This window comes from Lampetra fluviatilis, chromosome 4 (assembly GCF_964198595.1).
Source record: "Lampetra fluviatilis chromosome 4, kcLamFluv1.1, whole genome shotgun sequence".
Classification (NCBI taxonomy): domain Eukaryota; kingdom Metazoa; phylum Chordata; class Hyperoartia; order Petromyzontiformes; family Petromyzontidae; genus Lampetra; species Lampetra fluviatilis.
In genome coordinates this window covers 23,391,599-23,417,844 of record NC_136278.1, presented here as the reverse complement: position 1 = coordinate 23,417,844, position 26,246 = coordinate 23,391,599, and the positions used below count along the sequence as shown (strand labels likewise).

General features: G+C 38.7%; 1 protein-coding gene across 2 annotated transcripts in view; it reads right to left on the bottom strand.

Annotated features, from left to right (window-relative positions):
• LOC144931684 (CUB and sushi domain-containing protein 3-like) overlaps window positions 1-26,246 on the bottom strand; it is a 454,944-nt gene that overhangs the window by 167,533 nt on the left and 261,165 nt on the right. For both annotated transcript variants that reach the window (XM_078855833.1, XM_078855834.1), the window contains 3 exons: window positions 17,954-18,075; window positions 8,260-8,363; window positions 5,418-5,530 (listed from right to left, as the gene is read on the bottom strand). In XM_078855833.1, coding sequence (XP_078711959.1) covers window positions 5,418-5,530; window positions 8,260-8,363; window positions 17,954-18,075 — 339 coding nt within the window. The remainder of the gene's footprint in view (window positions 1-5,417; window positions 5,531-8,259; window positions 8,364-17,953; window positions 18,076-26,246) is intronic.

Sequence of the window (26,246 nt, the reverse complement as noted above, 5' to 3'; positions counted from 1 at the left end):
ATTAAAACACGTGTCTTTAAAATGCATGTACACCCAGCCTAAACAAGCTATAATTAACATATATAGTTTTACGTCAAATGATTCAATGTATCACGAAATACAAAAAAACGAAAATGTACATGTGCAAACCGTCAAATGGCATGTTTTGTACAGGTGAAATAATTATGCAAACACCATAGTTATGGTTCATCGTCACAAGTTACTTAAGATCTAACCAAACTGCAAACATTGTAATATTATTGTGTTACTTACACATTAACTAGACGGGGTTTCATATTAACCAAAGCAATTACTCCTTCAAATGTATTTCTTCAACTATATATGCCTGAATAATTATGGTTTAGAATGTCATCATTTACCGGTTCATATGTAATGTGTAGACCTTTCTTGGTCAACAAGTGACAGGTTTTTTTTTTGCCTAAAACTGCCCGGAACCATATTTCTCTCGTGACCATTTAAGCACGGAGCATGAATCAATCTGTGCAGTCGTTAAATGTGGCCTCTGTCTTCAAGGCAGATGGTACTGTTGGGAATCAGCTTGGCTCACGTAAGCAGTGTCGTAAGGGACCTTTAAAAGAACATTTTTACTTAACGCAATCCTCAAGGGCCATGCCTATTATATTAAAAAAATCCGTTAAAGCCGTATTTTAGTGATACTACAAAAAACAGAGGCCTTACGTTAAACTATGAATTCATTCAGTCAGTATTTATGAAGAAATTGCAGTTTTTAAAATCATATTTGAATGACTTTACGTTTGCCATAGTGATTGCATTTTTAAACAAAGTATTACATTGTATCTAAATATATTCTATCTTCACAAACAGACATGAGTTTATAATAGGATTCGAATGTGAGCTGCAAACAGGTGATAATAAACACTTACAATGAATAGTAATGAATGCACTTCATTCTGAAAATGTTGATTATCAACTATAGATAGTTATTTAATTAAGTTGAGATGCTGCATTCAATTTAGCAATAGCTGAGCAAAATGTGTTTTAATGATTATTTCCAAAGTATTATAAACGCACACCATTAGCATGCACCACGAAACACTTCAAACTGTTATTGCTTGTTATTTTTAATTGTATTCAGCACGGCAAAGTATAATGGCAGAGGACTCAAGTTAAAGCCAAGGAAGGAGCCGAGTGGGAGGGTGGGGTAGAAATCCAGCCATGCCCTGCCACACTCTGACAAATTGCGTGTTACCAATGCACCTGCTGTCCTGAGTTAGCACACTGCTGTCGGTGGCAGGCAGAGCGTGATACATGTGGTGCAGCTACATCTGTTACTGTCAGCTGCTCATTACGAGGATTTCCGTGCCACAGACCGCAGCAAGGCAGATACATTTTTTTTTCTGTCGCCACACGCATTACTCTTATTGTTGGGCAAATAAATACGTGCTGTGTACAGGAGCATAATTAAATAATGCACAGGTCACATTGAAATAAACCAGTAACGCTGCCAACATCAAATTGTTAACATAAATACAGTGGAGATAAAAGCATTGTTAGCAACGTCGCAATAAGTGTAATTTTCTGTGTTCAATTTATTGCCCGAACAAGAATCCTCACGAACAGAATTGTCAAGGCTTTTCTGGTAAAATGAGAAGAAAATACTTTTCTGAAACAATGATTAATGTGTGTGAAATAAACTAATGTATAACTTACATGCAGCCGTGCTCATTATATTAGCAAACCCACCACTTTGCAGAGTGTGGGTCCATGACTGATTAATTCCACAGCTTCCTCAATTGCTTTTTATTAGAGTGCATATAGACTGCATATGCATACTGAAATGATAAGCAGCATAAACATTACCAATTGAAATATAGTATAATGTAGGCACAGGGTTGGTTGAAAATTGCACACAAATGCACGCGTTTGTGTGTAATTGTTTCGTAGAAAGCCTGGGTTATGTATGTTGTTGTTCATCATAACAGAAGCAGAACCCAGTAATTTAATTTTTGCAGTTCTTCAATTTGTTTTTAAATTGACACAATGATAGTTCCTCAAGAATAATGGTACTCTATAGTTGCAAATATAGCATATGCTTAAAATATATTTCCGGATTAAATATAGTGTGAAGCCAACGAGTTTTAAACTTGGAGGTGAGAGTGAACCCCACCATGAAGCTCTCAAACTAGACCCGCTGCAAAGAGTGGAACAAATTAATAAGTTTTCCTTGGCTAAAGAGTGTGCAGTGTCTACAGCCCTCAAACAACGTGAACACATCACGATACACGACGTATGCATATTAAAGGCATGGGGCATCTGATATAATTTAATAAATGCGACTACATCGGGCTTGCCCTAATTTTACTGCAATTAGAGAGGTATCTTCCTTCAAATTTTTAAATAAAATGCGAACTCCGAAAAACGAGGTCATTCATTCTACTCTTAATTACCTACCAGAAATGACTGCTTGATGTACACACGAGGTGCTGATTTTTCTCACACAATTGCTTTAATATTATTTTATTATATTATTTTATTGTGTTTTATTTTTATTATTACTTCCCTTCTACGTGACTTTACCGAAAGAACCAAGAAGACTGTTAACGCAGCAATGGGTGTGCCATTGAACAATGTCTTTGCCAATGACCTCTGTCTTTCATAAACAGCTAACAGTATTTTCACATGAGGTTTGGTTTTTTGTTTGTTATAATGATCATGAATAAAACACATCGCTTGCAGTGATGTAAAAAGAAATAATAATAAAACACGCATCTATTATAATTTTCTGCAGCTATGACAGGGATAAGAAATTCGTATCAGAGCCATAATGAAGGAATCATACATAACGTAAAATTTGAAATGTGTAATGAATGCATAGTGTTTCACGTTAACATTGATATTGCTCTAATTACGTCATTTAACTCCAAGCCCTTAAACATTGCTCTTGTCAGGGGAAAACTGTTTCCAAAGTGGTGAAAACGCATTTGTGCAGGATACATTCTATCAGGTATACAAGGCTTTTAGCAGCAAACAGTTTGTATTATTATTATTATTTTTATCACAAAGGTTTATATATAGATACATAAAATATATACTAATACAGAAATGATCAGGGATGTCAGGAGGGCTGATTTCAGTCGCCGTTTTTTTTTTGTGGGAAGAGTGATCGGCAAAAAGGCTTTAAAACTACCCACATCGGGTCTTACTAATAGAGGCAATTGAATACACTGTCACGCAGCCACTCGACACTGGCCCACATTGGCCACACCTGGCATAAGGTAATATTAAAGACCCATAATAGATCATTCTACCCACAATAAATGGAGTCTAGATCCAGCCATGATGGAAGTGGTGTGTGTGTGTGCTGACTTAATCGGGCATAAAAATAGAAATACGTGAAGGCTCCCTGTAGTGTGATATGTGTGGCACAGGTCAACTCCCATACCACCTCCCAGATTTTCAATTTATAGCTACTGCTGACTTTAGTGTTATGGGGTTCTATAATGCGAGATTTTTGTCGTGGCTTAACAGCGACAAACACATGTACACCCACAGTAGACCATACCCATTGCTTGGTCTACAGCATGTGTGTAGAAAGGTTTATTTACTTTCTCTTATGGTATGCCAGGGTTAACTTAAAACTTTGGTTTCCGTAGCCAATACAATGATCTATATTCTTTATTTGGGCAAGGCTGCATTGGAGTTTTATGCTAATATTTCTGTCAGTCACCTTCCACCACCTGACAAGATGTCTATGTTTTTACGAAGGTATTATTTACACGTGCCAGTGTATTGATCAAATGCTGACCAATAAAGCTCCTTACCGGTGGCTGAGACTTGTAAATGGCTGAATTTAACACCAACATACGACAACGTTTCACTCCAACTGCTTCCTCAGGTAGTGCACCCAGAAATGCAGTGGCTGGCTGCATCAGCTAGATCTGCTCTTTAAAAACATTATGAATCCCATTCACTAATTTGAGTAAAAAGTAAAAATCAATAATTAATGCATGTTTAATGACCACGATGTCTCTCTGGTTGTACTGACATAAAAAAACCTGCTCCTTCCCTTAGAGCATAAACAATGCACACATTCATCAGGTGAAATATTATGTAACTCAAAAAAGCATATTTATATGTATGTTGAACTTCTTTCACAGCATACATAGCCAACGGCGCTCACCGGTTGTCTACACAGCCATAGTAAACAAACGCTTTAGAAGACTGGCCCCAATAATGTTAACGTGGAATTTCCACCACTGGTGCTGGACCATGGTAGATGAGCAACGTTGCTCATTTGCAAGGGAGACACTATGACATCGGCCTGAATCAATAATAGATTTGTAATGTGTTTAAGAAGAAAGTGTGGCCTTAACAAAAAAACGAATTATCAATGTACTGTATTCTATCATTTAAGTGTCGACGCAATTTGACATGTCGTTTTGTCCTTTTGCTCATGCACAATAGTACAAGTGCAGTCGTTGGTATTACATAGAACATTAGTTTCTCAGATCCTTAATTTTAATCCACCGGTAAACTTGACTTTACAATAACAGGAACTGTGAATTCACACGTATTGCTTTTTTACTGCACATAAAGTGAACATTCGTGGCCCCAGAAGGTCTCATTCCAAGTCAGATCATCTCTTGAGTGTTGGTACATTCCCAATAAATGCCCGATTGGCCAGTTTCTAATTCATCAATCAATACTCCAATCATCCCTGCCAGTCACCCTTATAACAGAAGTGGATTTCAATGGCTCTAGATCCCAAAGGACCCATCCGTGACCTATTACCTACAAATTTAGTTAACAAACATCAATACACCAGAACTCACTGCTGGGTTCAACGGGGCTTTAAATGTGCTTTGTTTAATATTTCTAACGTGTGCTTATATGAGTGCGTGGAAATCAGCATACGCATATGTATTTATTGCATATGGCTGAATTTCCTTTAGCCAACACACACACACATTAATACTAACATTTTGATGTTAATAATGACAAGCCAGTGAGTTTACCAAGAGTGCTAAAAATGACAGTATAGAGAAATACTATTGTTATTTCACTTAATTGTCATGCTATAAAGCATAACGGTGGAACATTGTAATAATATGTCATCATTATTATTTTTCCGCATTTAAATGTTACAAAATAGGCTAATTGCATCCACATCTACAGCAGATCGCAGTAACTTAAAGACAAATATGAAAGCATTTCTCAATCAGATACATTGCACATCAATTTGTAATACATTTGATAGCCATTGATCTAACGTCTCTCTTCCGAACCAGTTTTGTATGCCTAACCGGACACTTATACAAAATGACGAGGGGACATCGAGAGCCATTGATGCCGAATGATTGTGCCCAAAGTGACCAATACATTGCCCATTTCGCATGTGCCATTGTGCCGCCGCGGTAATCGTTGGGCTCCAAGGGAGCGGGAGTGGGCGGGCTCACCTCGGTAGACAATCTTGAAGCCCAGCGATCCGGCACTGTCGTCTGTCTGCAGATGCAGCCACATGTGGCCTGTCATGCTCACCACGAGGTCTGGCACACTCGTGCCTGTCAACCTGCAGGCAACGGGGGTTGGGGAGGCAAGGTGTGGCGGTGCACGGGTGAGAACTCTGAAGGATGATCCCCGATCCGATTGCGATTTCCCGGCAGTGTGGCCGGGCATGTGATCGAGTCGCCTGCGGGCAAAGAAAGTGGCGAGCGTTGCGTTTTGACGAACGGACCGGAGATACCATCGAGATGCTTTCGGGCCAATCAACATTCAATTGGATTAAAGAGCATCAACGTGAACACTCTTACTCACCATTGCAATTGAAGCAAAGAAAAAAGATGTGGCTCAGCGGTTGGATGTTACATTGTTCGCTGTAGACGTGCTCCACCTTTAATGTATTGAAGGGTATGCATATCTGCCATCAACTCATTAATTTTCCCTCTGTATTTTTGCACGAAGCAAGATAGTGGTGGTATCCGGAGAATGATGTAACCATGTGGAGACATCTGTATTTGTAAAACGTAAGCACCACCCAACGCTCATGTGAGCAGGAAGACAATGCACCCAATTCATCATCTTTTTTGGCCAGTTCGTTGAGATCGTTTGGCCATCCCTTTTTTGGTAAATTTACAACTTTTTTTCCAGAATATGGCCAAAAAAACTGCATTGTGATTTAAGTGGAAACGCTTTTGCAGTATCTCTGCATTATGCCGGAATTCCACAAGAGTGTAAAATTAATATTCCATAAAACGAGTCCACTGACTTTTTATATTTCATGTATTTTTTTGCATAAATGTTATATAAGTACATGTGAACTCTTCATCATCACCATCATCCATGATGTATTCATCGCTGTATGAAGGTCTCCCCAAGTTCCCACCGTCTCATACTTGTCTTTTCTATGTAAGAATCAATCTAGTTCCTGAAAACAAACCCGGCAATTATCTCATTGCTGGACATCATCTGAGGCATATTCCCTTCTTTGGCTGTCACTCTCATAAGCCTGAACCACCAGCCACACTGCCATCAACTGTCATGTCCTGCCCAAGCCCACTTAATATCTCTAATATACTTTGTTGTCGAAGGAGTAATTTTTTGTTGACTTTTTTAATATTGCGTTGTTCATGCAAATGTCATATCACAATCGCTGAGGAACCACAGACAAGCAGCAAGTGAGGCAGGCGGTGAGCAATCACCAACAATTGTTAAAGCTCTGTGGTCCTCTATATATTACAATCTTTTCAGCCAATTAATTAGTGTTAATACGTGTGGGAGGAAACTGAAACACCCAAAGAAAAGCTGTGCATGCGAGGAGGCAACACTCTATCCCATACAGAAGGGACAGATGGAGATTAATTCACACTTTGGTGTACCACCTTTTCCTGGAAGGCCATGGTGTGGCACCTCGCAGAGGGGTGTCTTTTCGCAACATTTATGCGAAACACCAACCCTCGTCTCTACGGTGATGGATTACAGGCGTGCACCAATACCGCCTGACCCTATTCCGTGTATTCCTCATTCCGCCTCTCAGTGTCATTCCAAGCATGCACATCGCCATTGCCTTGTGTATGTTTTTCACGTGTTATTCCATTTCCTTAGTCAATTTTGGTATTTTTCTGTTCGTTATTAAGCTCATTTGTCCACAAGCACTCAAACCTGCTCCACATCACCTCTTTATTTGATCATTTTGTTCCCAGTCAGCCTTCAACAAACGGCCGAGGCATACACACTCTGATGTATTTTCCAGTGGTATCCCTCCGAACTTATTATAGAGCGTGGTTGTTTTTTTCTCAAAATAACAACTTTTCTGTTATCTTATGTTCTTCTTTCATTTACTTCTGGTAGTTAGTTCCCATTGGCTGCTATAATGACTGTAACACTGACAAATATGTTTATTTTGTTATTCATATTTACGTCTTTACATCTCCAAATTAACTTTCCCCCAAAAAATATTTGAATGTTGCCATGAAAAACCTTAGATAAAATATCTCTCCTTCTCTGAAACCCCATTGGACTATTTGAATGTTGTTACTTTTTTTATGGAATTTTAGTGTAGCCGTTTGAGCTTTGAAAAACCGTTCTTTATTCATAAATATTCGTGTGTTTTATTAGCACTTGGTTCGTGACAGTTTTAATGACTGCACCCATTACCACCAAGACTTATTCATTTTCATCATCTATAACAGATAGGCATAATAGTATTTGATATCTCCTTGTTGTTTACATAATATTATTGATAGTAGGCATGTGAGCCATGGTAGAAAACCATTTCCTAAACCTGGCTAGTGCAATCCAATGATATTTGTCAAGAGTTTCCACCTGTTTTCCAATGAAGAAAAAGTGTTCCAGATGTCACACTTTTAGAAGAAAAACTCTGCCCCATCACAGCAAACAAACAGTGGAAAGGTCCAGGACCAGATTGCAAAGCTATGGACATCATATAAAAAGCAAGATCAATTGTTGAAACAAAATTAGTTGACCTGCATACTAAACATTTACACGGGAAAAAAATCCTAAAGCATAGATAATGCCTTGATCATCATTCTATGCAAAATAAGGATAAAACTGACTTGAGCAATTACATATATATTAGCCTCTCATTGCATATACCATTACATTACACATATCTACAAACTAACCAATACATATATTTATACAGTATATCCATAAAACTCTAACCAAGAAAACAGAAAACGCATGTGTAGATATGTGCATGAATGTGTGTATGTGTGTGTTGGTGTGCTTTCAGCTCCACTGATAGGACTTTCCGTAAGGAATATGTAATCCAATACTTACACGTGCAGCACCATTCTGGGATCACCTACTTCAGCACCATCGCCGACCGTCAGTGTGTCAAATCCCCTTTCCAGATCGAATTCTTCAAAATTAATCTCTATGACCTGCAGCAATGAGATAAGATGATTATTTATAGCACTGAAAAGGCATGGCCATACATCTCAAGAGGTACACGCACCAGGAATAATGATTGTATTGATGTGAATTTCAAGATTTTTTTAGTATAAATAAATAAATGATGTTAACCATTAAAACATTTCATGTAAACATAACGATGATGGCCGAGGTGTTTTTATTCACGTGAGTAAACATTATATTTAAACATGATCCTATTGTTATGAGAACAATTAGTTTAACTAAACACTAACGCTTCACTTATGCCCTTATTTCAATCCACTGTAAGCTGAAAGCCTCCGCACTTCAGGTTGGTTGAGAGGGTTGTTTGGCCATACTTCACCACCCTGGTCAGTGCAAACGGTTGAAGGAGGGCCCCCCCATGACTGGTTCAGATATAACTTGGCACTTATGTGAGCCGTGGCTAGGAATTGAAGTTAGGCTGTTGGCTTCATTGCAGAGTACGTTCATAACAACACCGTCCCTCTACTATTCTAATACCACGTGTATTTATTAACTGATAATTAAGCATGTATTTTTAAACCACTATATAGCAAAATAAATATAAACTATTGTAATTGCATTTGATTCATCACATGTACATATTCCTATACGTTATAACATTTAAATGCCATCTCTTCATAATCCTCACCATTGGTGTGCTGGCAAATTTGCATTTCCGCAATAAGCAAAAACAGAAAACGTAATTCCTGTGGATTTCTTTGATACATTTGCACAATCTGCAATGTAAATGTTTTATTTATCCAATGTTTAATTTAAATATTACAATACATCATGAATACGCTCAACTCAATGCCCTACAATTTGTTTACGTTTTTTTCCCATATGAAACAAACCATGACAAAACGAACGTGTCTTAGCAATAACCCAAGGCCACACGTTTATTTTTCTGCATTACATGGCCGTGGTTCAGCATCTATGGATGCAAGCCTGTGTTCCTCATTTGTGCACACTGTATGTGTTCTTCATTTCCAAACCCCTGCTAAGGTGCGTTTTGTTATTCGTGTTTCATTGTACTATCAGCCATGTCTGCATGCATATTGCCATATACATCTATTAAGAAATAATCACATTTTTAGGAATTCTGTAAACCTGTAATTTCCATATGTATAATAATGAATAATTTGCGAATGTATTTGCTTTGATTAGCACCTACATCCATGTTAAAGATTACAAACAACAGTAGCAACTAGTATTGTTACGGCATTATAGTTTATATTTTGCAAATAAATTGTCAAAAAATTCAGTCAAAATGCATGAATTTCCTATTTCATCACAATATGACACCTATTACAATTATTGTATGGAATTGAACTATATATTTCATTTGCACATGTCATTTTCAAGTTCTCTAGAGACATATTGTCCCCAAAAAGGTTTTTAATGTTGTATGCATTCAGTAAATTCCCACGTGCGTTTATACATGTATATAACATATATAATTAGAAAGTCTTTCCTTGTAATGTGTGTATTATCATCTACTCATTATAGCTCTTACATCAATGTAAAGGGCAGTGAGTAATCAACCCTTTCTCTGTCTGTACTCAAGATGTCTAAAGTCGTTCGACCAATCTTGACAAAATGGTAACGGGTGGTACAAGACCACTATATCTTGTCTCGTATTGATTTTCAGGCCAAAAGGTCATAGGTCATAACTTAACAGCCAACTCACCGTTGGCCATTACATTTATGATATGTGGGATAAGATATATCTCTAATTTTCGTGGTGGTAAAGCTAGGTGTTACACTGGCAACATCCTATCCGTCGTTGGTGATAATCCTTAGCAGATAAGAAACGAAATTTACACCACATTTATTCAATGGAATGCATTATGCAGAGGCCTGTTACATATATTGCCTAACAATATTGCTGATTTTTAGATATGTCAAGCAATTATTACAAATGCCTTTGAATTTATAAATGGAATAAATTAACAAAAAGTTTATATTTTTGTGATCGCCATAAACATATTCCATTATCCCTGTACAGCCATTATCATCATGGCATAGGTGAACGGTAGGTTTCTAATCATGGCATCAATTGAAACACAATTAATGGGAAGAATGATTGAAAAATGAAAAGAAAACATGTTTATGTTCATTTGGTAGACATTTATAAGTGGCTTTTAAATAAACAAACCCCCTTCGAAGAAATAAACCACAGCTGGCCTCCGAATATATTGATCACACTGAACTCATCTCTCAGCTTTGGCCATTTACACTCCAGCATGTGTGCACATGTCTACTCGTTTATCTGAAATGCTTGGATGATTGAATTGATCAAAATATTCAAAATAACCCAGAAAACCGAATGTGTATATTGTAAATGTATGACAAATGAAGTATACAAAGTCATAGAAGACAGAAATCTATCATATTGCATTTTTAGGCTGTTGGGGCAAGTGTTCTGTTAGCAAGCATCTACATGCAGGCCAGCATGGTGCACGAGGGGGTGGTGTAGCTGGCACCCGCCATGTACCTTTGTCTCTCCTATGATGATATTTATATACCACACGAGGTACCCATTTGAGGCTGAATCAACCTAGGGGAAGCCCAGGTGTCCGGGTTCGTGAACCAATGTGTGACCATTCCACTCAATGCGAGAAATACATACGGAGACAAATATCTGCCATGTAGCATACACAGGCCGCAGGGGTAAGTGCTGTCAGCGAGTACCCACAAATTCACGTAAACAACGAAGCCTATAAACTCAAAAATGTCTTCACTCTGTACTTATGGAAGAGATGCATTCCCCTGCTGATCTTGGGAATACCAATGTCAGATTTCTTCTGATAAAAACTGTCACATTCACAATGTAAAGTGACCACATAGTATATATCATATTTATGGAACATTTTAAAACTATACAGAGCATGTTCCTGGTTCCATCATTTTTTATGATCAGTTACACATAGACCGAAGTTGCAAAGACAACATATGTGTTGTATGAATGATATGTACAGTATATAATAGAAAAATATTAACAACATCAACATACAGTACTTTCCAATCCTACGATTTGTGGGAGACTGCGAATTTTTAAAGACTATTACTGGATAAAATGTGTTTCTAAAGTGGTATGACTAGCTTTAAAGAATCACTACGTAGAAAGGCGGTTTAAGAATCAGCAGCCTACAGCTTAAACTGACAGGGTTGTCAAGTATGCATCAATGTAATTTGGTCAATAACAGCATTTTCATTGGAGTTTTCTTTTCATAAAATCAATTAATTATCACACCCAAATGATGACTAAAGTATTTTTGCACGTAGTCAATTATATTTAAACCACAATACATTTTCAAATACTACAAGAAGTATTTCTTAAAACTATTAAAGCAGCTATTTGACATCAAACACTGCAGATATTGAAGACATAGTCGGAGGTATATCATAAGACAATTTACACATTCAGCAAGGGAATGCAGCTCCTCCAGAAGTTTGCAGAGTATTATAAAACATCGTAATTAACTTGTGATTGTAAATTAAGTTTCTAGTTTCATGGGGAAGGCAAAAGTCAATGGAAAATGGCAAAAAAAGTCTGGGACTCAGCTCTAATACATTTTAATGATCGTTTTAAAATGCATTCTATGGCTTCCAGATTATCTTAATCTACGTGGCCTTAATAATAAAGAACATATGTACGCAGAACTGTGATTAGATCCAACATACATGTGAACTCCCATGGACATAGTGTTTTACCCATAATGGATTACCTCTTATACTGGTTGTCATAATTTATTTTATGCTATTCTTTGGGTCTTTCGGTAAAGTCACGTAGATAGATTAAAAAAAAATAACAAAAAATAACAAAAAACTACGACGTTTCGATCGCAACACAAGCGGTCATCATCAGGACCGCTTGTCGTCATCAGGACCGCGTGTGTTGCGATCAAAACGTCGTAGTTTTTTGTTATTTTGGGTTATTTGCTTTGAACCTATCTACGTGACTTTACCGAAAAACCCAAATAATATGAATTCCTGCAGTCACGAAAGCTTTAAGTCAAGATTTATATTATGCTTTTATGCTTTTAATTATCAAACTGGTAAAAATGATAAGCAAACAATTCCAATGCATTTGTAGATGTATAGAACATGTCTGTCCGTTTTTTTATGACAATGTTTAAGTACACATTAGGGCCATTTTCAGTTCTGCATTTGCTTTCAACTTCGTGCAGGGATTTACTTGGAGGCTCGATCGGCTCTCACACCGACAGCGGGCTTCATGGCCCCGCCTTGGGATAGCCAGCAGGTTGCAAGAGCCTAGGTTTCCTTTGCCAAGAATGCCGGTCAAAATTATACAAGTTTAACTAGCAATTTGATGATATAGTGGTCAAATCCCACGAAAAAAGGTGTTTATTCCAGATGAGGCACGGTGATGTGCAATATAATTCCTCTTCTCCGTGACCCTATTACCTATGGCTCCTGTAGGGTCTATAATTATAATTTCCCTCTATTGTTTCTATTATCCGCAGATAAATGGAGTAAATTTGCAGATCCTTCTTCTTTGTATGGCTGAGGAAGCAGCGATAATCTGATGCCGCAGTTAGTGATCCATTCAACGACTATAGGTGAGGCATGCCACCGGGAATTCATCTCTCAGGGCAGGAGTTCAGTACGTTGGGTGACCGTCTGACTTGGGTGGCCACGGTCACAGTTTAGGCTGCTCCTTGCATTCCACTAGTGGAGAAAGTGGCTACATCTTCCCTGTCCTCAAGCAGTTGAGGTTTTTCAAATTTTTCCGTGGAAGGATGAAGTCTGGAACGTCACTGCTCGGGTCAGTTAACAGGTTGCAAATGGTGATGTTTTTTTGCAGTGAACAAAATACCATTGTGGATAATAGGATCGTTGATGTTTGTCCCCCACATCACTGGAGATAGCGCAAGTTCAACCGCAGTTGAAATGTGGATGCCTGATGTTGACATTCCCTGTGTTACATGGGTCTAAAACATACATGCCATGGATCCAAATATGTATAGGTTTTGTAAGGCACTGGCAGAAAAATAGGTCTGAGAGACTTAACATACATTGGCTTACATCACTTTCTAAAACATTCAATGTAGTTTATACATACAGTGTTAAACCTCAGTGTGACAACAGTGTTACTGGTGACAAAAGTTAAATGTGCACTGCATTGCATACTTTTTAGCTTACATATACCTATGGTAAACACGACACTGCACAGAATGTTGTACTTTACCATTATACAGTATTTGCCAATTTATATATATATATACTTTTAGAAATGAATAAGCAGAGTGTATGAAATGGTTTTCAAAGACAATTCACATATCCTGCTGCCATATCTAAAAAATGCTGTGATTGCTAAAGGAATTGGATATGTAATGGACATACACTGCACAGCAATTCTGTGTCCACTTCGACGACAAAAACAGAATGCAATTTCCTTCCATTTCTGTGCCTTTTCCATCTTATTACTATGGCAGGTTGCACACATCCTGTCACTCACCTTCACTTAAAGAATCCCAAAATAGCTGTCAAATAAACAGATAGAAAGGGATATTGCTTGACTTCATAACCTAAATTATCATAGGCTGATCTACTATGCAAAGGACAAAATAAATCAAAAAGGCTTGGTAGTAAATAAAATGTACTATTTGTTTTTTTATAGAATGGCGTTATTAAATCTTATATAAGGACTGTTTGTGTGTTTACAATTATTATGACAGTTTCCAACAGTGTTTCGGTTGGAAGCACACTTGATTGCTGTGTGACACTAATATACATTTATAAAACTGTAGCCACTTCTACGGACACGAACGCAATTGACAAATTATGCACACCCTTCGATTAACGAAATCTAATTTCCACGTGAATGAAATTTCCCACGGCACCCAACATGAGATCGTCAAACAAGAGGCACCCAGGAGGCGGCGTTATCCATCAGTGACAGCGGCACGGTGTCCCTGCAGTGCAACAGCAACGCCTCCACATCGCCTTACCACTCAATCTGTGTTGGTTAGTTTCTTGAAAAGGTGAAGTTTTTTTGTATTAAATTAATTACGATTCGACCGTTTTAATATTGATGTTCTTTATTATGTTTTAGAATTGTGAAAAGTGATACAAGTATTCTTTGGGTCTTTCGGTAAAGTCACGTAGATAGGTTCAAAGAAAATGACAAAAAATAACGGAAAAAGTAGTAACAAAAAGTTTGTTTGTTTGTTATTTTTTGTTATTTTCTTTGAACATATCTATGTGACTTTACCGAAAGACCCAAAGAATATGAATTCCTACAGTCACGAAAGCTTTCAGTCAAGATTTAGTGATATAGGTCTATAATTTTCTAGGCTAGGAGTAGATTTGGAATGGCTGTCTGAAACATATCCCCACCTCTCATATGCACTCTTCTGCCATAGTAGATGCTGTCTTGGTGTAGTAGTTTGGACACTTGCAATCCTGATAATACCACTTCAATCTCCCATTGCAGCATTTGAAAACAAACACGCTTTTTTTTTAAAGAGCACATCCCTTTGGTAAATATACTATGAAAATATACTATGAATAGTTTTGGACACGTGTTATATTGTATAGGGGAATCAGAGATGTGCTTCAGTATTCAGAAGCCAAGGGAATGCACGTTATGCAAACATTATAGTTGAAAGTTTACTGTTTACATTCCAAAAAAAATCCGCAAAAGAGTAAAATTACCTCATTACACAAACTGTTCTTTCTACTTATCAACCACAATAAATTCATATACCTTTATCTCATGAATGCAAAGGTCAGTGGATCTTTAACATATTGGCTTTAAATCCAATCCAATCAAATTCATGTTATGCAGAACCTAAATCCGCATTGATTTAGAGTGTATCCACTTGGAATTAAAATTTTAATCCAAATGCATCTTCAAACATATCGATGAAAATACAGTCATAATACCATCATAAACCTGTTTACAAATGCATTTAAATATCATTTTCCGGTGATTTTTCTGGAGATGTATTTTTTATTACACATGCAATCGCATGTAATTTGCATTTATTAAGGGGAAAATACATAAATAACGATTAGCCCACTGAACTTGCAACCCAGAGGTTCTTAAACCCCCACCTTGTCTCTGTCGACTCAGCCAGTATAAATAGATTTACCACAGTGTGGTGGGTGATCTCTGTCCTAGCAGAGATCATTCTGCCAGCAGTGGCATGAAGAAGTAATTACAGGGTTGCACCTTTGCCTTTAACATTTAAACCGTTTCTTCAAATAAAAAATTATAGCTTTGTGAATGACATTTTTTCATTGCAGTTCACTTTGCTTTGTACTTTTGTCATGATGTGAGTTTTTTTTTTTAAGTGTGATAACGTTGAGTCGGTTTTTAAATTCCAAAACTATTCCAGACAGCAATGCACCCATGAATGTCAATTCCTATTTTGACGAATTGTATTTCCATTAGACAAAGCCTATTCAACGCATGAGTGAGCCAGTCAGCTTTCAGATTTAGAGATTGAGTTGTGGGACTTCAATAGGAACACACTGACTGACTTGGAACAATTTGGATACATTTTGTTCATGTACAAGATGTATCAACTAGATCCACGTTCAATGGATGTTTCTGCTGTTTTGCAAATTTTTAGGAGTCAAATTTGTGGGGAAGGGCACTGGAAGCAAATCACACATGATCTATTATCGATAGTCTGCCTACTGCATATGTATTTTCTCCTGATATGGCTTTTAGACAAGTAGGGATTCATTTATCACGAGAGGAAAACTTTTCAGGATGACGTTTTCCCCTTGACGTTGTACGAATGTCTCTTGATTACCAACGCACTCAAAAACATACGTCTCTTTGGCAATCAGCTAATCCCCACAGCCATGATTGAGCCGAGTGGGAATAAACAAAATGTTAAAACCACTGCGCTTAACTGAGAGCATATTTTCTATAAGTTCTGCTTCAAGTGCCCAATTACAGGTGATATACCAAAGGAATTGAGAATTTTAGCTTATAATTGCCGTGTGCTATATAGCTCTGCGATATAATATTGGGTTTTGCCTGATATCTGACGTTTTGATTTATGTGCTGAAAAAGCGTGGACATAAACATCACACATTTAGCCAAACAACATGCGATACAGGCCGAAAACATATTTGAGAGCAGCATTAACGAATATCCATTATTTATTGAATTCATGCATGAATCATTGACATAAAAAAATGCAGAAACGCCATATTGTATGTTTCTGGAACTTTTAAAGGCTGTGACCATCAGAAAATTGCAATGTGGGCTCATTTTGGTTTTATTTTAATGATGGGCATTAAGGATTGGATTCATTTGGTAAGCGTGTATGATAATTGTTAACAGTAATTTTTATGAATTAGTTGGTAGAATGGTAATTATCAAATCGAAGAATAATAGTTTTAAGGACATTTTCGGAAATTAGAAAAAAAAATGAGACATCAAGCTTACACAACAGGAATGGAGAGCATATTTATTTTAATTGCCTTAATTTTATTTGTAATAGCAACTTGCTTTTGCAAATATAAAATAAAATACATATACAATGTAATGTTTTTATAGGAATGAAACAAAAATCACGAATCTTGCCTAATTAATAGCTTTAAAATTAGAAACATTATTACTCAGTGTGTTATTTGGATGGTTGATTCCATTAAAGTAATTTCATCAGGATAATTACGTAGTCAGACTATACTTATATACAATATGAGTACAGTACATATTTTACAAACATAATTTATGGAACTGCCGTTAGTTACATTATATTTAAATGCCTCTAATCTGCACTCTGCTGCCATGGTAGATGCTGCTCGGGTGTAATAGTTGGGATGCTTGCAATCCAGATGTTACCAGTTCAATTTCCGTTGCAGAACTAGAAGCAATTGTACACGTTTCTTGAATCCCCCAACCTCTGTCCACCCAGCAGTATAAATGTGTGCACCACAGTTGGTCGATCGGCAGGTCACGTGTGGTGGAATAAAGTGCGTGGCTAATTCCACCTCTATGAGACATCTCCTTTACCAGTGGCAAAATATAGTAGTAGGTTTTTACCCTTTCAACTGGTACAAAAACTGACACCTTTATACAAGGGATCATGTTTGCAATAACCACAACACAAGCAGTCAAAATGCAAACAAAAATAAACAACTCTGATGCATATCATTATCATTATCAGAGTTGTTTATTTTTGTTTGCATTTTGACTGCTTGTGTTGTGGTTATTGCAAACATGATCCCTTGTATAAAGGTGTCAGTTTTTGTACCAGTTGAAAGGGTAAAAACCTACTACTATAATTCCACCTCTTTCAAGATGTCAGGCTAGCTTAGAACATGAGGTCAACTACCCTCTAGAGGGGTTATTTAGAGCTCCTCTCTGGTGGAAGAACTTCTGCCAGCAGTGGTGTCAGAAAAAAAATCCTTTACCTACACTTGAGAGCAGTTTGATCAAAACGCGTAAAAAATACATACTGCTGATGAAACACAACACTGGCTAATACATGCAATCATAGTGTTTGTTGCAGGAGCATCACAGCGGTTAATTAGCTTGTAGAGTATTGAAATGTGCACGTAGAAGATTTATAACGTGGCAAACCTTGCTAGGGCGCGATGCTGTGATGGTCCACACGCACTGGGCGTTGTTGTCGTATTGCACCGGGAAGTTAGGAGAGGTGATTGTCCCACTGGGTCCAGTTAATGCGGCGCCGCATGTAATACCTGTGGAGAGTATAACACGTACAATTCAAGCATGGTGAAAGACGTAACAGTTAATGAGTCAATTCGATCTCATTATTACCCCCCTCTGGTCTTCGCACCTGATTGGCTCACACGTGACGACATCACATTTGCCCCCTCTGTTTAAGACCAAAGCAAGAGATGTATTTACAATTCTGCCTGCCGCCTGATGAGGCTGGTAGTAATTACCTGGCGAAACGTTGTACTCACATTGTAAATGTTGTGGGTTTACTCTCCAACACACAGGTGTGCTGAATTCGTGACTAATTAGCATGTTTTGTTTACTTGACAAACCTTACTATTTGGCTGTGTCAGGTGGTGGCAGGTTTAATGACAAGTGTATATTTACACAATCTAACCCAAACACCTCTATTATGGAGAATTATTATATGTGTGCTACATATACCACACTACACATATGTGGGTTTACGCGTGTACATTGTGCAGACTATGAGGTTGAATGGAGATTTTTTTTTTCCACTACATGCTAAATTGAGGTTACGGGAGAAGTAGATGGTGATCCATATGAAGACGGTCACGAACAAGACAACTTGATTTCCTGTTCAGATGAGCATCAGGGTAGTTCACACCTCCCGTTTACAGCCATGAGCCAGTGATGGAATTTCCCCATTCGTACTGTGGGGCGAGTCTCTCTTTAGGCCACCCACTGTTGACTTCCGCCACAAAGGATTCCAATTTTATCAGCCCTGAAGGGGATGATGGGCTGAGTCAACCACCAACTAGAATTTGAACTTAAATTATTCCGACTGTAAACCGCTTGCTCTTCCACTTAGCCAACTGGCTGATTGTTTACTCTATAAATTCCCAACTGTATAAATACCCCAATTAATAAATATCCCACTGAAAGAAAGGGGATAAATCATGGCAAAAACATTTGAATTCAAAGCCTCTCCATGTCTCCTACAAATCTCAGTGCACTTGTTAAATATTTTAACACTCTCCTAATGTTTGTATCCAACATTACCAATTTGATTCGCTTACAACATTTAATTTATAAGGTGGTCAGATGGTCATTAGAAACCAGTACGGTATCTTTCAATGGACAATCCTAAAAATGGAATACTACATATTTCTAATCATAGTTCATGTAATAGAATCAGTTATGTAATATATTTTCACTACTTGGCTTTATTAAATCTGAATATATATTTTACAATATTTACATATGGACATGTGAGCATTTTAAAAATAACTTTGACCATGAAAAGGATGGTTCAAAGACCCTCAATATTCGAGAGAACTGTCTTCACAACTGAAGCCTGAGGCAGTGTCATGACCAAATATTATATAAGTGTGCACAGGAACACACAATAGTGTATGAAGTGCGTTTGTGTTTGTGGCTGTGTTATTTTTCATCGCCATCATCATCATCATCACCGCAACGTGTATGAATAGACACCGAGTTATTTTCTTTCATGCAACAAAGCGGAGCACCTGCTTACAGCGAAAATCATTATTTGTGCTGTTATGGTCTCATTCATGACGAACATTTCACGTCACTTATGTTGAGGAGGCGGGTGACTTGTGGATCACAACGCGGGATTTGGCGCTGATGAAATCAATGGACAATCAGACTTGTCACCCGTGGTTAAACTGGACTACCAAGTGCAGTGAGTTGATGGTTTCAGGCCGGTCACCAATGACTGCACAAAAAAAAGTCCATCTTTCAATTTGGCTTAATTCTGCCGCACAAACTTAAACGTGTTGAATTAAAATGTGTGCCTCAAAGTGTGGATAAAGGGTCATATTAAAGTGACTTCAGTAGTTCTGCAAAGTTATCTTCCGAAGCAGTTCTATGACACAGATTTATGTACTACGAGCCGTATAGGTTAAAATGTATATGTACAATATTCATCAAATGACATGATACTTACAGCACAATAAAAATGCATTTAGGGAAACAATATGTTTTCCTTCCCTGCAAGTGCAGTACAGTTTAAAAAAAAATTGTACTAAGCTGAAATGTCATTGGACACGCAAATTCATTATTTGTATTTATTTTAAGTGGAGACATATGTGATGTGAATTTCCCTATCTACTTTACTTTTGAAACTAGCAATAGCAACGTGATTATACCCCAAGCAGCAAAAAAACCCTTTGAATCATGCTCAAAACTGTCTTTCTTTAGAGTATGCATTTATATCACATTTCGCCTGAAACAAGTGTTATAAATTCTACCAGTGTTTGGCCCTCATTGCAAAACCAGCAACAAGGGACGAAAACAACATATTGATTTCATACATTAATTGAAAATAAAGCTTAGGATTACATATGTGTACGCACTCTGGACTTAAAGTGAAAACATCTATGGCATCACATTCACATTCCTCAATCGGATGTATTGGGGGAATGAAATGTTGATTTGAACGAGACTCCGTGGGATTTAAAGCACCGTGATCAATTTTAGGATCTGAAAAATAGGGCCACTTCCACTGAAAAGCACGCCTCTAAATATTACATTAGTTTCCTGTAGTGAAAACAAACGAGTGGAGGGACACAAGTGGGCAGGATACATGGCAGCATGCAAGGCTGCACCCCAATGCCTTTGTGTCATTGATACTGATGGCCCTGAAAGGATTGCGTTAGTAATCATTTGCCTGAGGCGAGCTCAGTGCTCGAACATTAAGCTGGCATACAATGGCATGGCAAGAGTATTTTTTTCTTAATGTGAACTGTAATTAAAATGCGGCAGAATGAAGAAATGCGTTCCATGCATATTTCATGCAAATTCAATAGTTGTGTTGGCTGCATATACCTGTGCTGTATTACATGTTGTGTACACATTTCCATGATGACAAAAGACAATAATGTTTACAAACATGAGAAAACACTTTTTTTCTTTACAAAATTTAACTTTACATAGGTATAAAAATAAATGCAAGTCAGTATATTACACATCATACCGAATGTGGATTTCAGGCTGTGTTGAAAAAAACATAATTATAATATTAAATAATGCATATATCTAATCAATTACCTTCATAAAGGAATAGCCAAATGCCATTCGTAATGGTAATAAAAAAATGTAAATCGCATTATTTGAACGCAAATAAATTAATTTGACAATGTTTTTCAAAATACAATACACCAGTGGTTGTCCGCTTTTCTATGCCCACAAATTACGGACCACGATGTGCCAAAAGCATATTTTCATGAATTAAATCTACTTGTCGATAAACCAATGCTAGCAATCAGCAGATTCAGTCAATTGCGAGCAGTGGTGACAAGTCTTGAATACATTTCCAAAGGCCTTGGGTCACACCAATGGTCCACAGATCACAGGTTGGGAACCACTGCTATACACAATTTACAAGTGATGTCCTCTTAGTAAATATATATAATTTGATAATATTTCCATTACGTCATGGGCATTTAAGATAGAATGAGTGTCCAACCCACGTATATCCTTGTTGTTATCTAATATATTGTAATACGTTCCACTTCATAACAACAAGATATGTTCTACCCAGTGATGTAGGCATGCCTCCAATGGCTGTGGGAATGAAATCATTATATACATTATGTTGAAAGCAACCCTGCTAATCGTGTGCGTTGCAGGAGTGTGAAAGTTCAAAGTAACGTCCTACACGCTCACTTGTAGTGCAAGCACAAAAATGCGGCAGCATAAGTTGAGTAATCCAAACATGAACATTATTCAGGGAACCTGTTTTATGAACTATGTATGGGCATTCCTCGCATAATGTACCCCCATATCGCGAATTCACAGTTACGTGATTAATATTTTCGGGACATACTTCACACTACACGCTCAACAAAAAAAATATTTCAGAAGGTGGTGGTAAAAATTCAAATCCCCACAGAAGGATCGTAACATTATCGTGGTGGTGGGATTTTTGTGTTGCATTGATCCTCAGAGCTATGTCGCCTGGAGTCTTGTACCCCTGGTAGGGTCTCCCTTGGCGAACAGGTCTGGGGGGAGGTTCCAGACAAATAACGGTCAAAACAAAAGCCCCGCATGAATGCTTCTGAAATATAAAAATCAGAAAACCTCGCCTAGACAAGGTATACCGGGACACCTCCCTGGAGCCATGCCTGGGGGTGGTGTTCGCCGGTTAATGCCTGGTTGCCGGGTGATCCACGTAACCCGGTCGGACCCAGCCCGTAATTGCTACGCGGCGCTGTCCTGTGGGCTCACCAACCACAGGACAAAGGGTGAGGGGCGAGTGCGATGGCAGTATGGCAGGGAGAGAGATGGTCTCAAACGGGCTGGACCATGGCAATGGACACTAGCTATTGGGACGTGGAATGTCACGTGAATGGGGGAGAAGGATCCAGTGGAAATGTATCGACTAGATATATATTCTCAGGTTTTTTCGGTAAAGTCACGTAGGTAAAAACATTAAAATTAATGAAAGTAAAATAAAACAAAACAAAATAAAATTCACGACGTTTCGGAGGCAACACAAGTCTCCGTCATCAGGTGGGACCGTCACAGCCGAATTAGCTGCATCAAGTGAAGCAATGATTCAAGATGTAATCCCTTATAAGCAAGTTGAAGGGAGGTGGAGGGGGGGGGAGAGCTTATCAGGCTGTGGTAGCCAATGAATGGAAACGTATCGGGAGGGAGGAGGAGCGGTGATCAAAGACTGCACGCAGTGCTCAACACAATGAATGGAGACGTGTCGGGACGGAGGGTGAGCGGCGATCAAAGACTGCACGCAGTGCTCAACACAATGAATGGAGACGCGCCGGGACGGAGGGCGAGCGGTGATCAAAGACATCACGTAGTGCTCAACACAATGAATGGAAACGTGGCGAGCGGTGATCAAAGAACAATGAAGAGATTACTGTTAAACACTGTGGATGTTAACACTCGGTGAAGTAAATTAAAATAGTGCCTGTCAGATAAGATGGTCCAAAAAGTGTAATTAAGTCTTTTTTGCGTGGTTAATAACATCTTTCCAGTGATTACTGAGTTTGTACCCATCATCACGGTTGAAATTATGTCTGTGTTTGTATATTTGTATGGCTTCGTGTACAAACCTTTGATGGTAGCCCGGAGGTTTGCAGAGAACCTTGGTCTCGGAAAAGACAATTTCATGAGAGCCCGCCGAGTTGTAGCAATGATCGGCAACGGCCGAAGAATCAGTTCTGCCGTGTTTCAGATCTGACTTGTGCTCGCGGACACGATCAGCAACATGACGTTTTGTTTCTCCAATGTAGCAATCACCACAAATGCAACTCAATTTGTAGACTCCAGGATACTGTAAGTCAGGAACGACATCCTTCACAGATGGAATCAGATCACGGATTTTATGCACTGTACTGAATCGGACTTGGATCTTATGTTTGTTTAGAATTTTGGAGATCTTTTTGGTCACGCCTGCTATGTATGGTAACGTGATAGTTTTGGTCGGAGTTTCATGTGGTTGTTTCTGTGTGGTGGGAGAGACAGCTTGGCGGATAGTGCGGTCAGAGTATCCGTTCATCCTGAGGGCCCGATGTACATGTCTTAATTCATCAGTCAGGTGGTGTTGGTCAGAAATGCCATGGGCTCTGTGGTATAGCGTTTTGATGAGAGAATTCTTTTGAGATGGGTGGTGGTGGGAATCCGGTTTCAAGTAGGAATTTGTGTGGGTGGCTTTCCTGTAGACAGAATGTCCCAAGGATCCGTCAAGCCTCCTCTTAAACAGAATATCCAAGAATGGTAGTTTACCATCTTTCTCCACTTCCATGGTGAATCTGATAGATGGGTGTCTAGAATTGATGTGGTCCAAGAAGTGGTTCAATGCTGGGAGGCCATGTGGCCAGATGACGAAAGTGTCATCCACATATCTCTTCCACAGGGAAGGACGCAGGGTGGATGTCTGGATGGCGTCTGATTCAAACTTTTCCATGAACATGTTGGCTATAACTGGTGACAAGGGGGAGCCCATAGGGGTACCCTCATTCTGTTTGTAGAAGGTGCCATTCCAGGTAAAATAGGTGTTGGTGAGGCAATGCCTAACCAGCGCAGGTACATCAGAATTCAATCCATGTTGGACTAAGTCCTCAATTATTGTTAGGGTGTCCGGTACTGGGACTTTGGTAAACAAAGATACTACATCAAAGCTGACGAGGATGTCATCAGGAGATAGTACCATGTCCTTAACCATAGAGACTAATTGGGTTGAGTTGAGTACTGCCGAAGAGGTCTTGCCTGTGAAGGGGAGCAGAGTATCTGATAGAAAACGGGCTAGTTTGTACGTCGGAGAGTTTATCGTCGACGTACAAACTAGCCCGTTTTACAGACGGGACCAGATCACGGATTGTATGTACTGTGTTGAATCGGACCTGGATCTTGTGTTTAATCCCGTCTGTAAAATATGTGGTTCCAGACATACAGTACCCTGGCGTCTACAAACTAAGTTGCCTCTGTGGTAGCAGTTACATTGGAGAAACCAAACGACATGTCTTGGACCGCATCCGTGAACATAAAGCAGACTTGAAACACGGTAGGACAAACACCTCAGCTGTGGCAGATCACTGTTACAATTCAGTGGGTTCACATGATATTGACTTCTCCAAGACAGAGGTTCTCTGCAAGCCATCTGGCTACCATGAGAGATTCGTTCATGAGGCGATCCACATATACAAACACAGAGACAATTTCAACCGAGAAGATGGATTCCGGCTTAGCAATCATTGGAAGGATGTAATAAACCATTTCAGATCTTAACTGATTGTGTCCACGTTTACGGTGACTTTCAGACCGCGTTCCACTCACTGACATTGACTATATATCTTGTATTCTCCGCAGGGAATGGATTCTTTGCTCCGCTGCAAACTTCCGATCACCACTATCCCATTGACATATTTCATTGCTTCCTCTTAGTACCTTTCACGCGACGGTCAATGGTATAGTGTATAATAATAAATAGTATTAAAGTGTAATGTTTAATACAATGTATAAGGTAATATATAGTATCGTAATTGTATAGTGAATATACAGCAGTGTGGTATACAGTTGGGTGGGTAGAATAATACATAGTGTAATATTACACTATGTATTATTCTAAGACATAGGGTAGTGTATAGTAATACTGTATACAAATTAATGTTGGGGTTGTCTATGGCAGCATATAGTACGGGATAGATCCGTGTGATGTAAGGATTTTTTTTTTTTTAAGTTTAGCTGGAAGCACATTCTATTTTTTGCGACCTAGAATTGTAATGTATTACTTACGGTTGGTAGCTCAGCTTATGGAGAGTATATTTAGCATACTGATGATACTATGTAGTTTATACTTTAGCTTTTTACGTGGTTGTTTAGTTACTGCAGCTACATACTATTAACATTCTTTCCCTTTATTAATGCTACCCTTACCCCCTCCCTTTGATGCTGCTAATCCTGCATAATGCATAGGCATAATATGACTTTGAAAACCTCCCGCCCACCTCCTACGCATTTTACAAATTAGCACTATTCGCATTCCTGCATTTCCCATAAATATGCTAAATTCCTCTTGATATGCAGATTATTTTATCAAGGCGCATTTCCCCCCCCTTTCAACCCAGCTTAAATAGACGCTCCAAGCGTGGTGGTGTTTCATTTAGACGCTGTCGCCATGACAGACCTGGTCTTCACCTGAGGACGGCTGCTTGTGTTGTGGCCGAAACGTCGTGAGAATTATTTTATAATGTTTTATTTGTATTATTTTATTACTTCCCTTCTACGTGACTTTACCGAAAGAACCAAGAAAATAAACACCATTTTTGAACACAAGGATGCTCATATGTGTACTTGGTACCAGAGCAATGATTGACTTTCTAGTTGTATCGTTGGACCTAAGGCCGTATGTTCTGGACACTCTGGTGAAGAAAGGGATAGAGCTGTCAACTGATCACCACCTGTTGGTAGGTAGGATTCGACACCGACCAGTTAGATGTGGAAGGCCAAAACAAACAGTGCCGGCTTTCTGGGAACGTCTGGCAGAAGACCAAGTGCAGAAAGATTTAAACTTCCACCTCTGGGAAAACTTCTCCTACACTCCACGGGAGGTCATTGGATGATGTTCAGGACCTCGATTGTTGATGCAGCTGTGAAAAGCTGCTGCCTGAAGGAAGTTGCTGCCTGTCATGGTGGCAACCCTGGGACTCGCTGGAGGACACCAATGGTGAGAGAAGCTGTC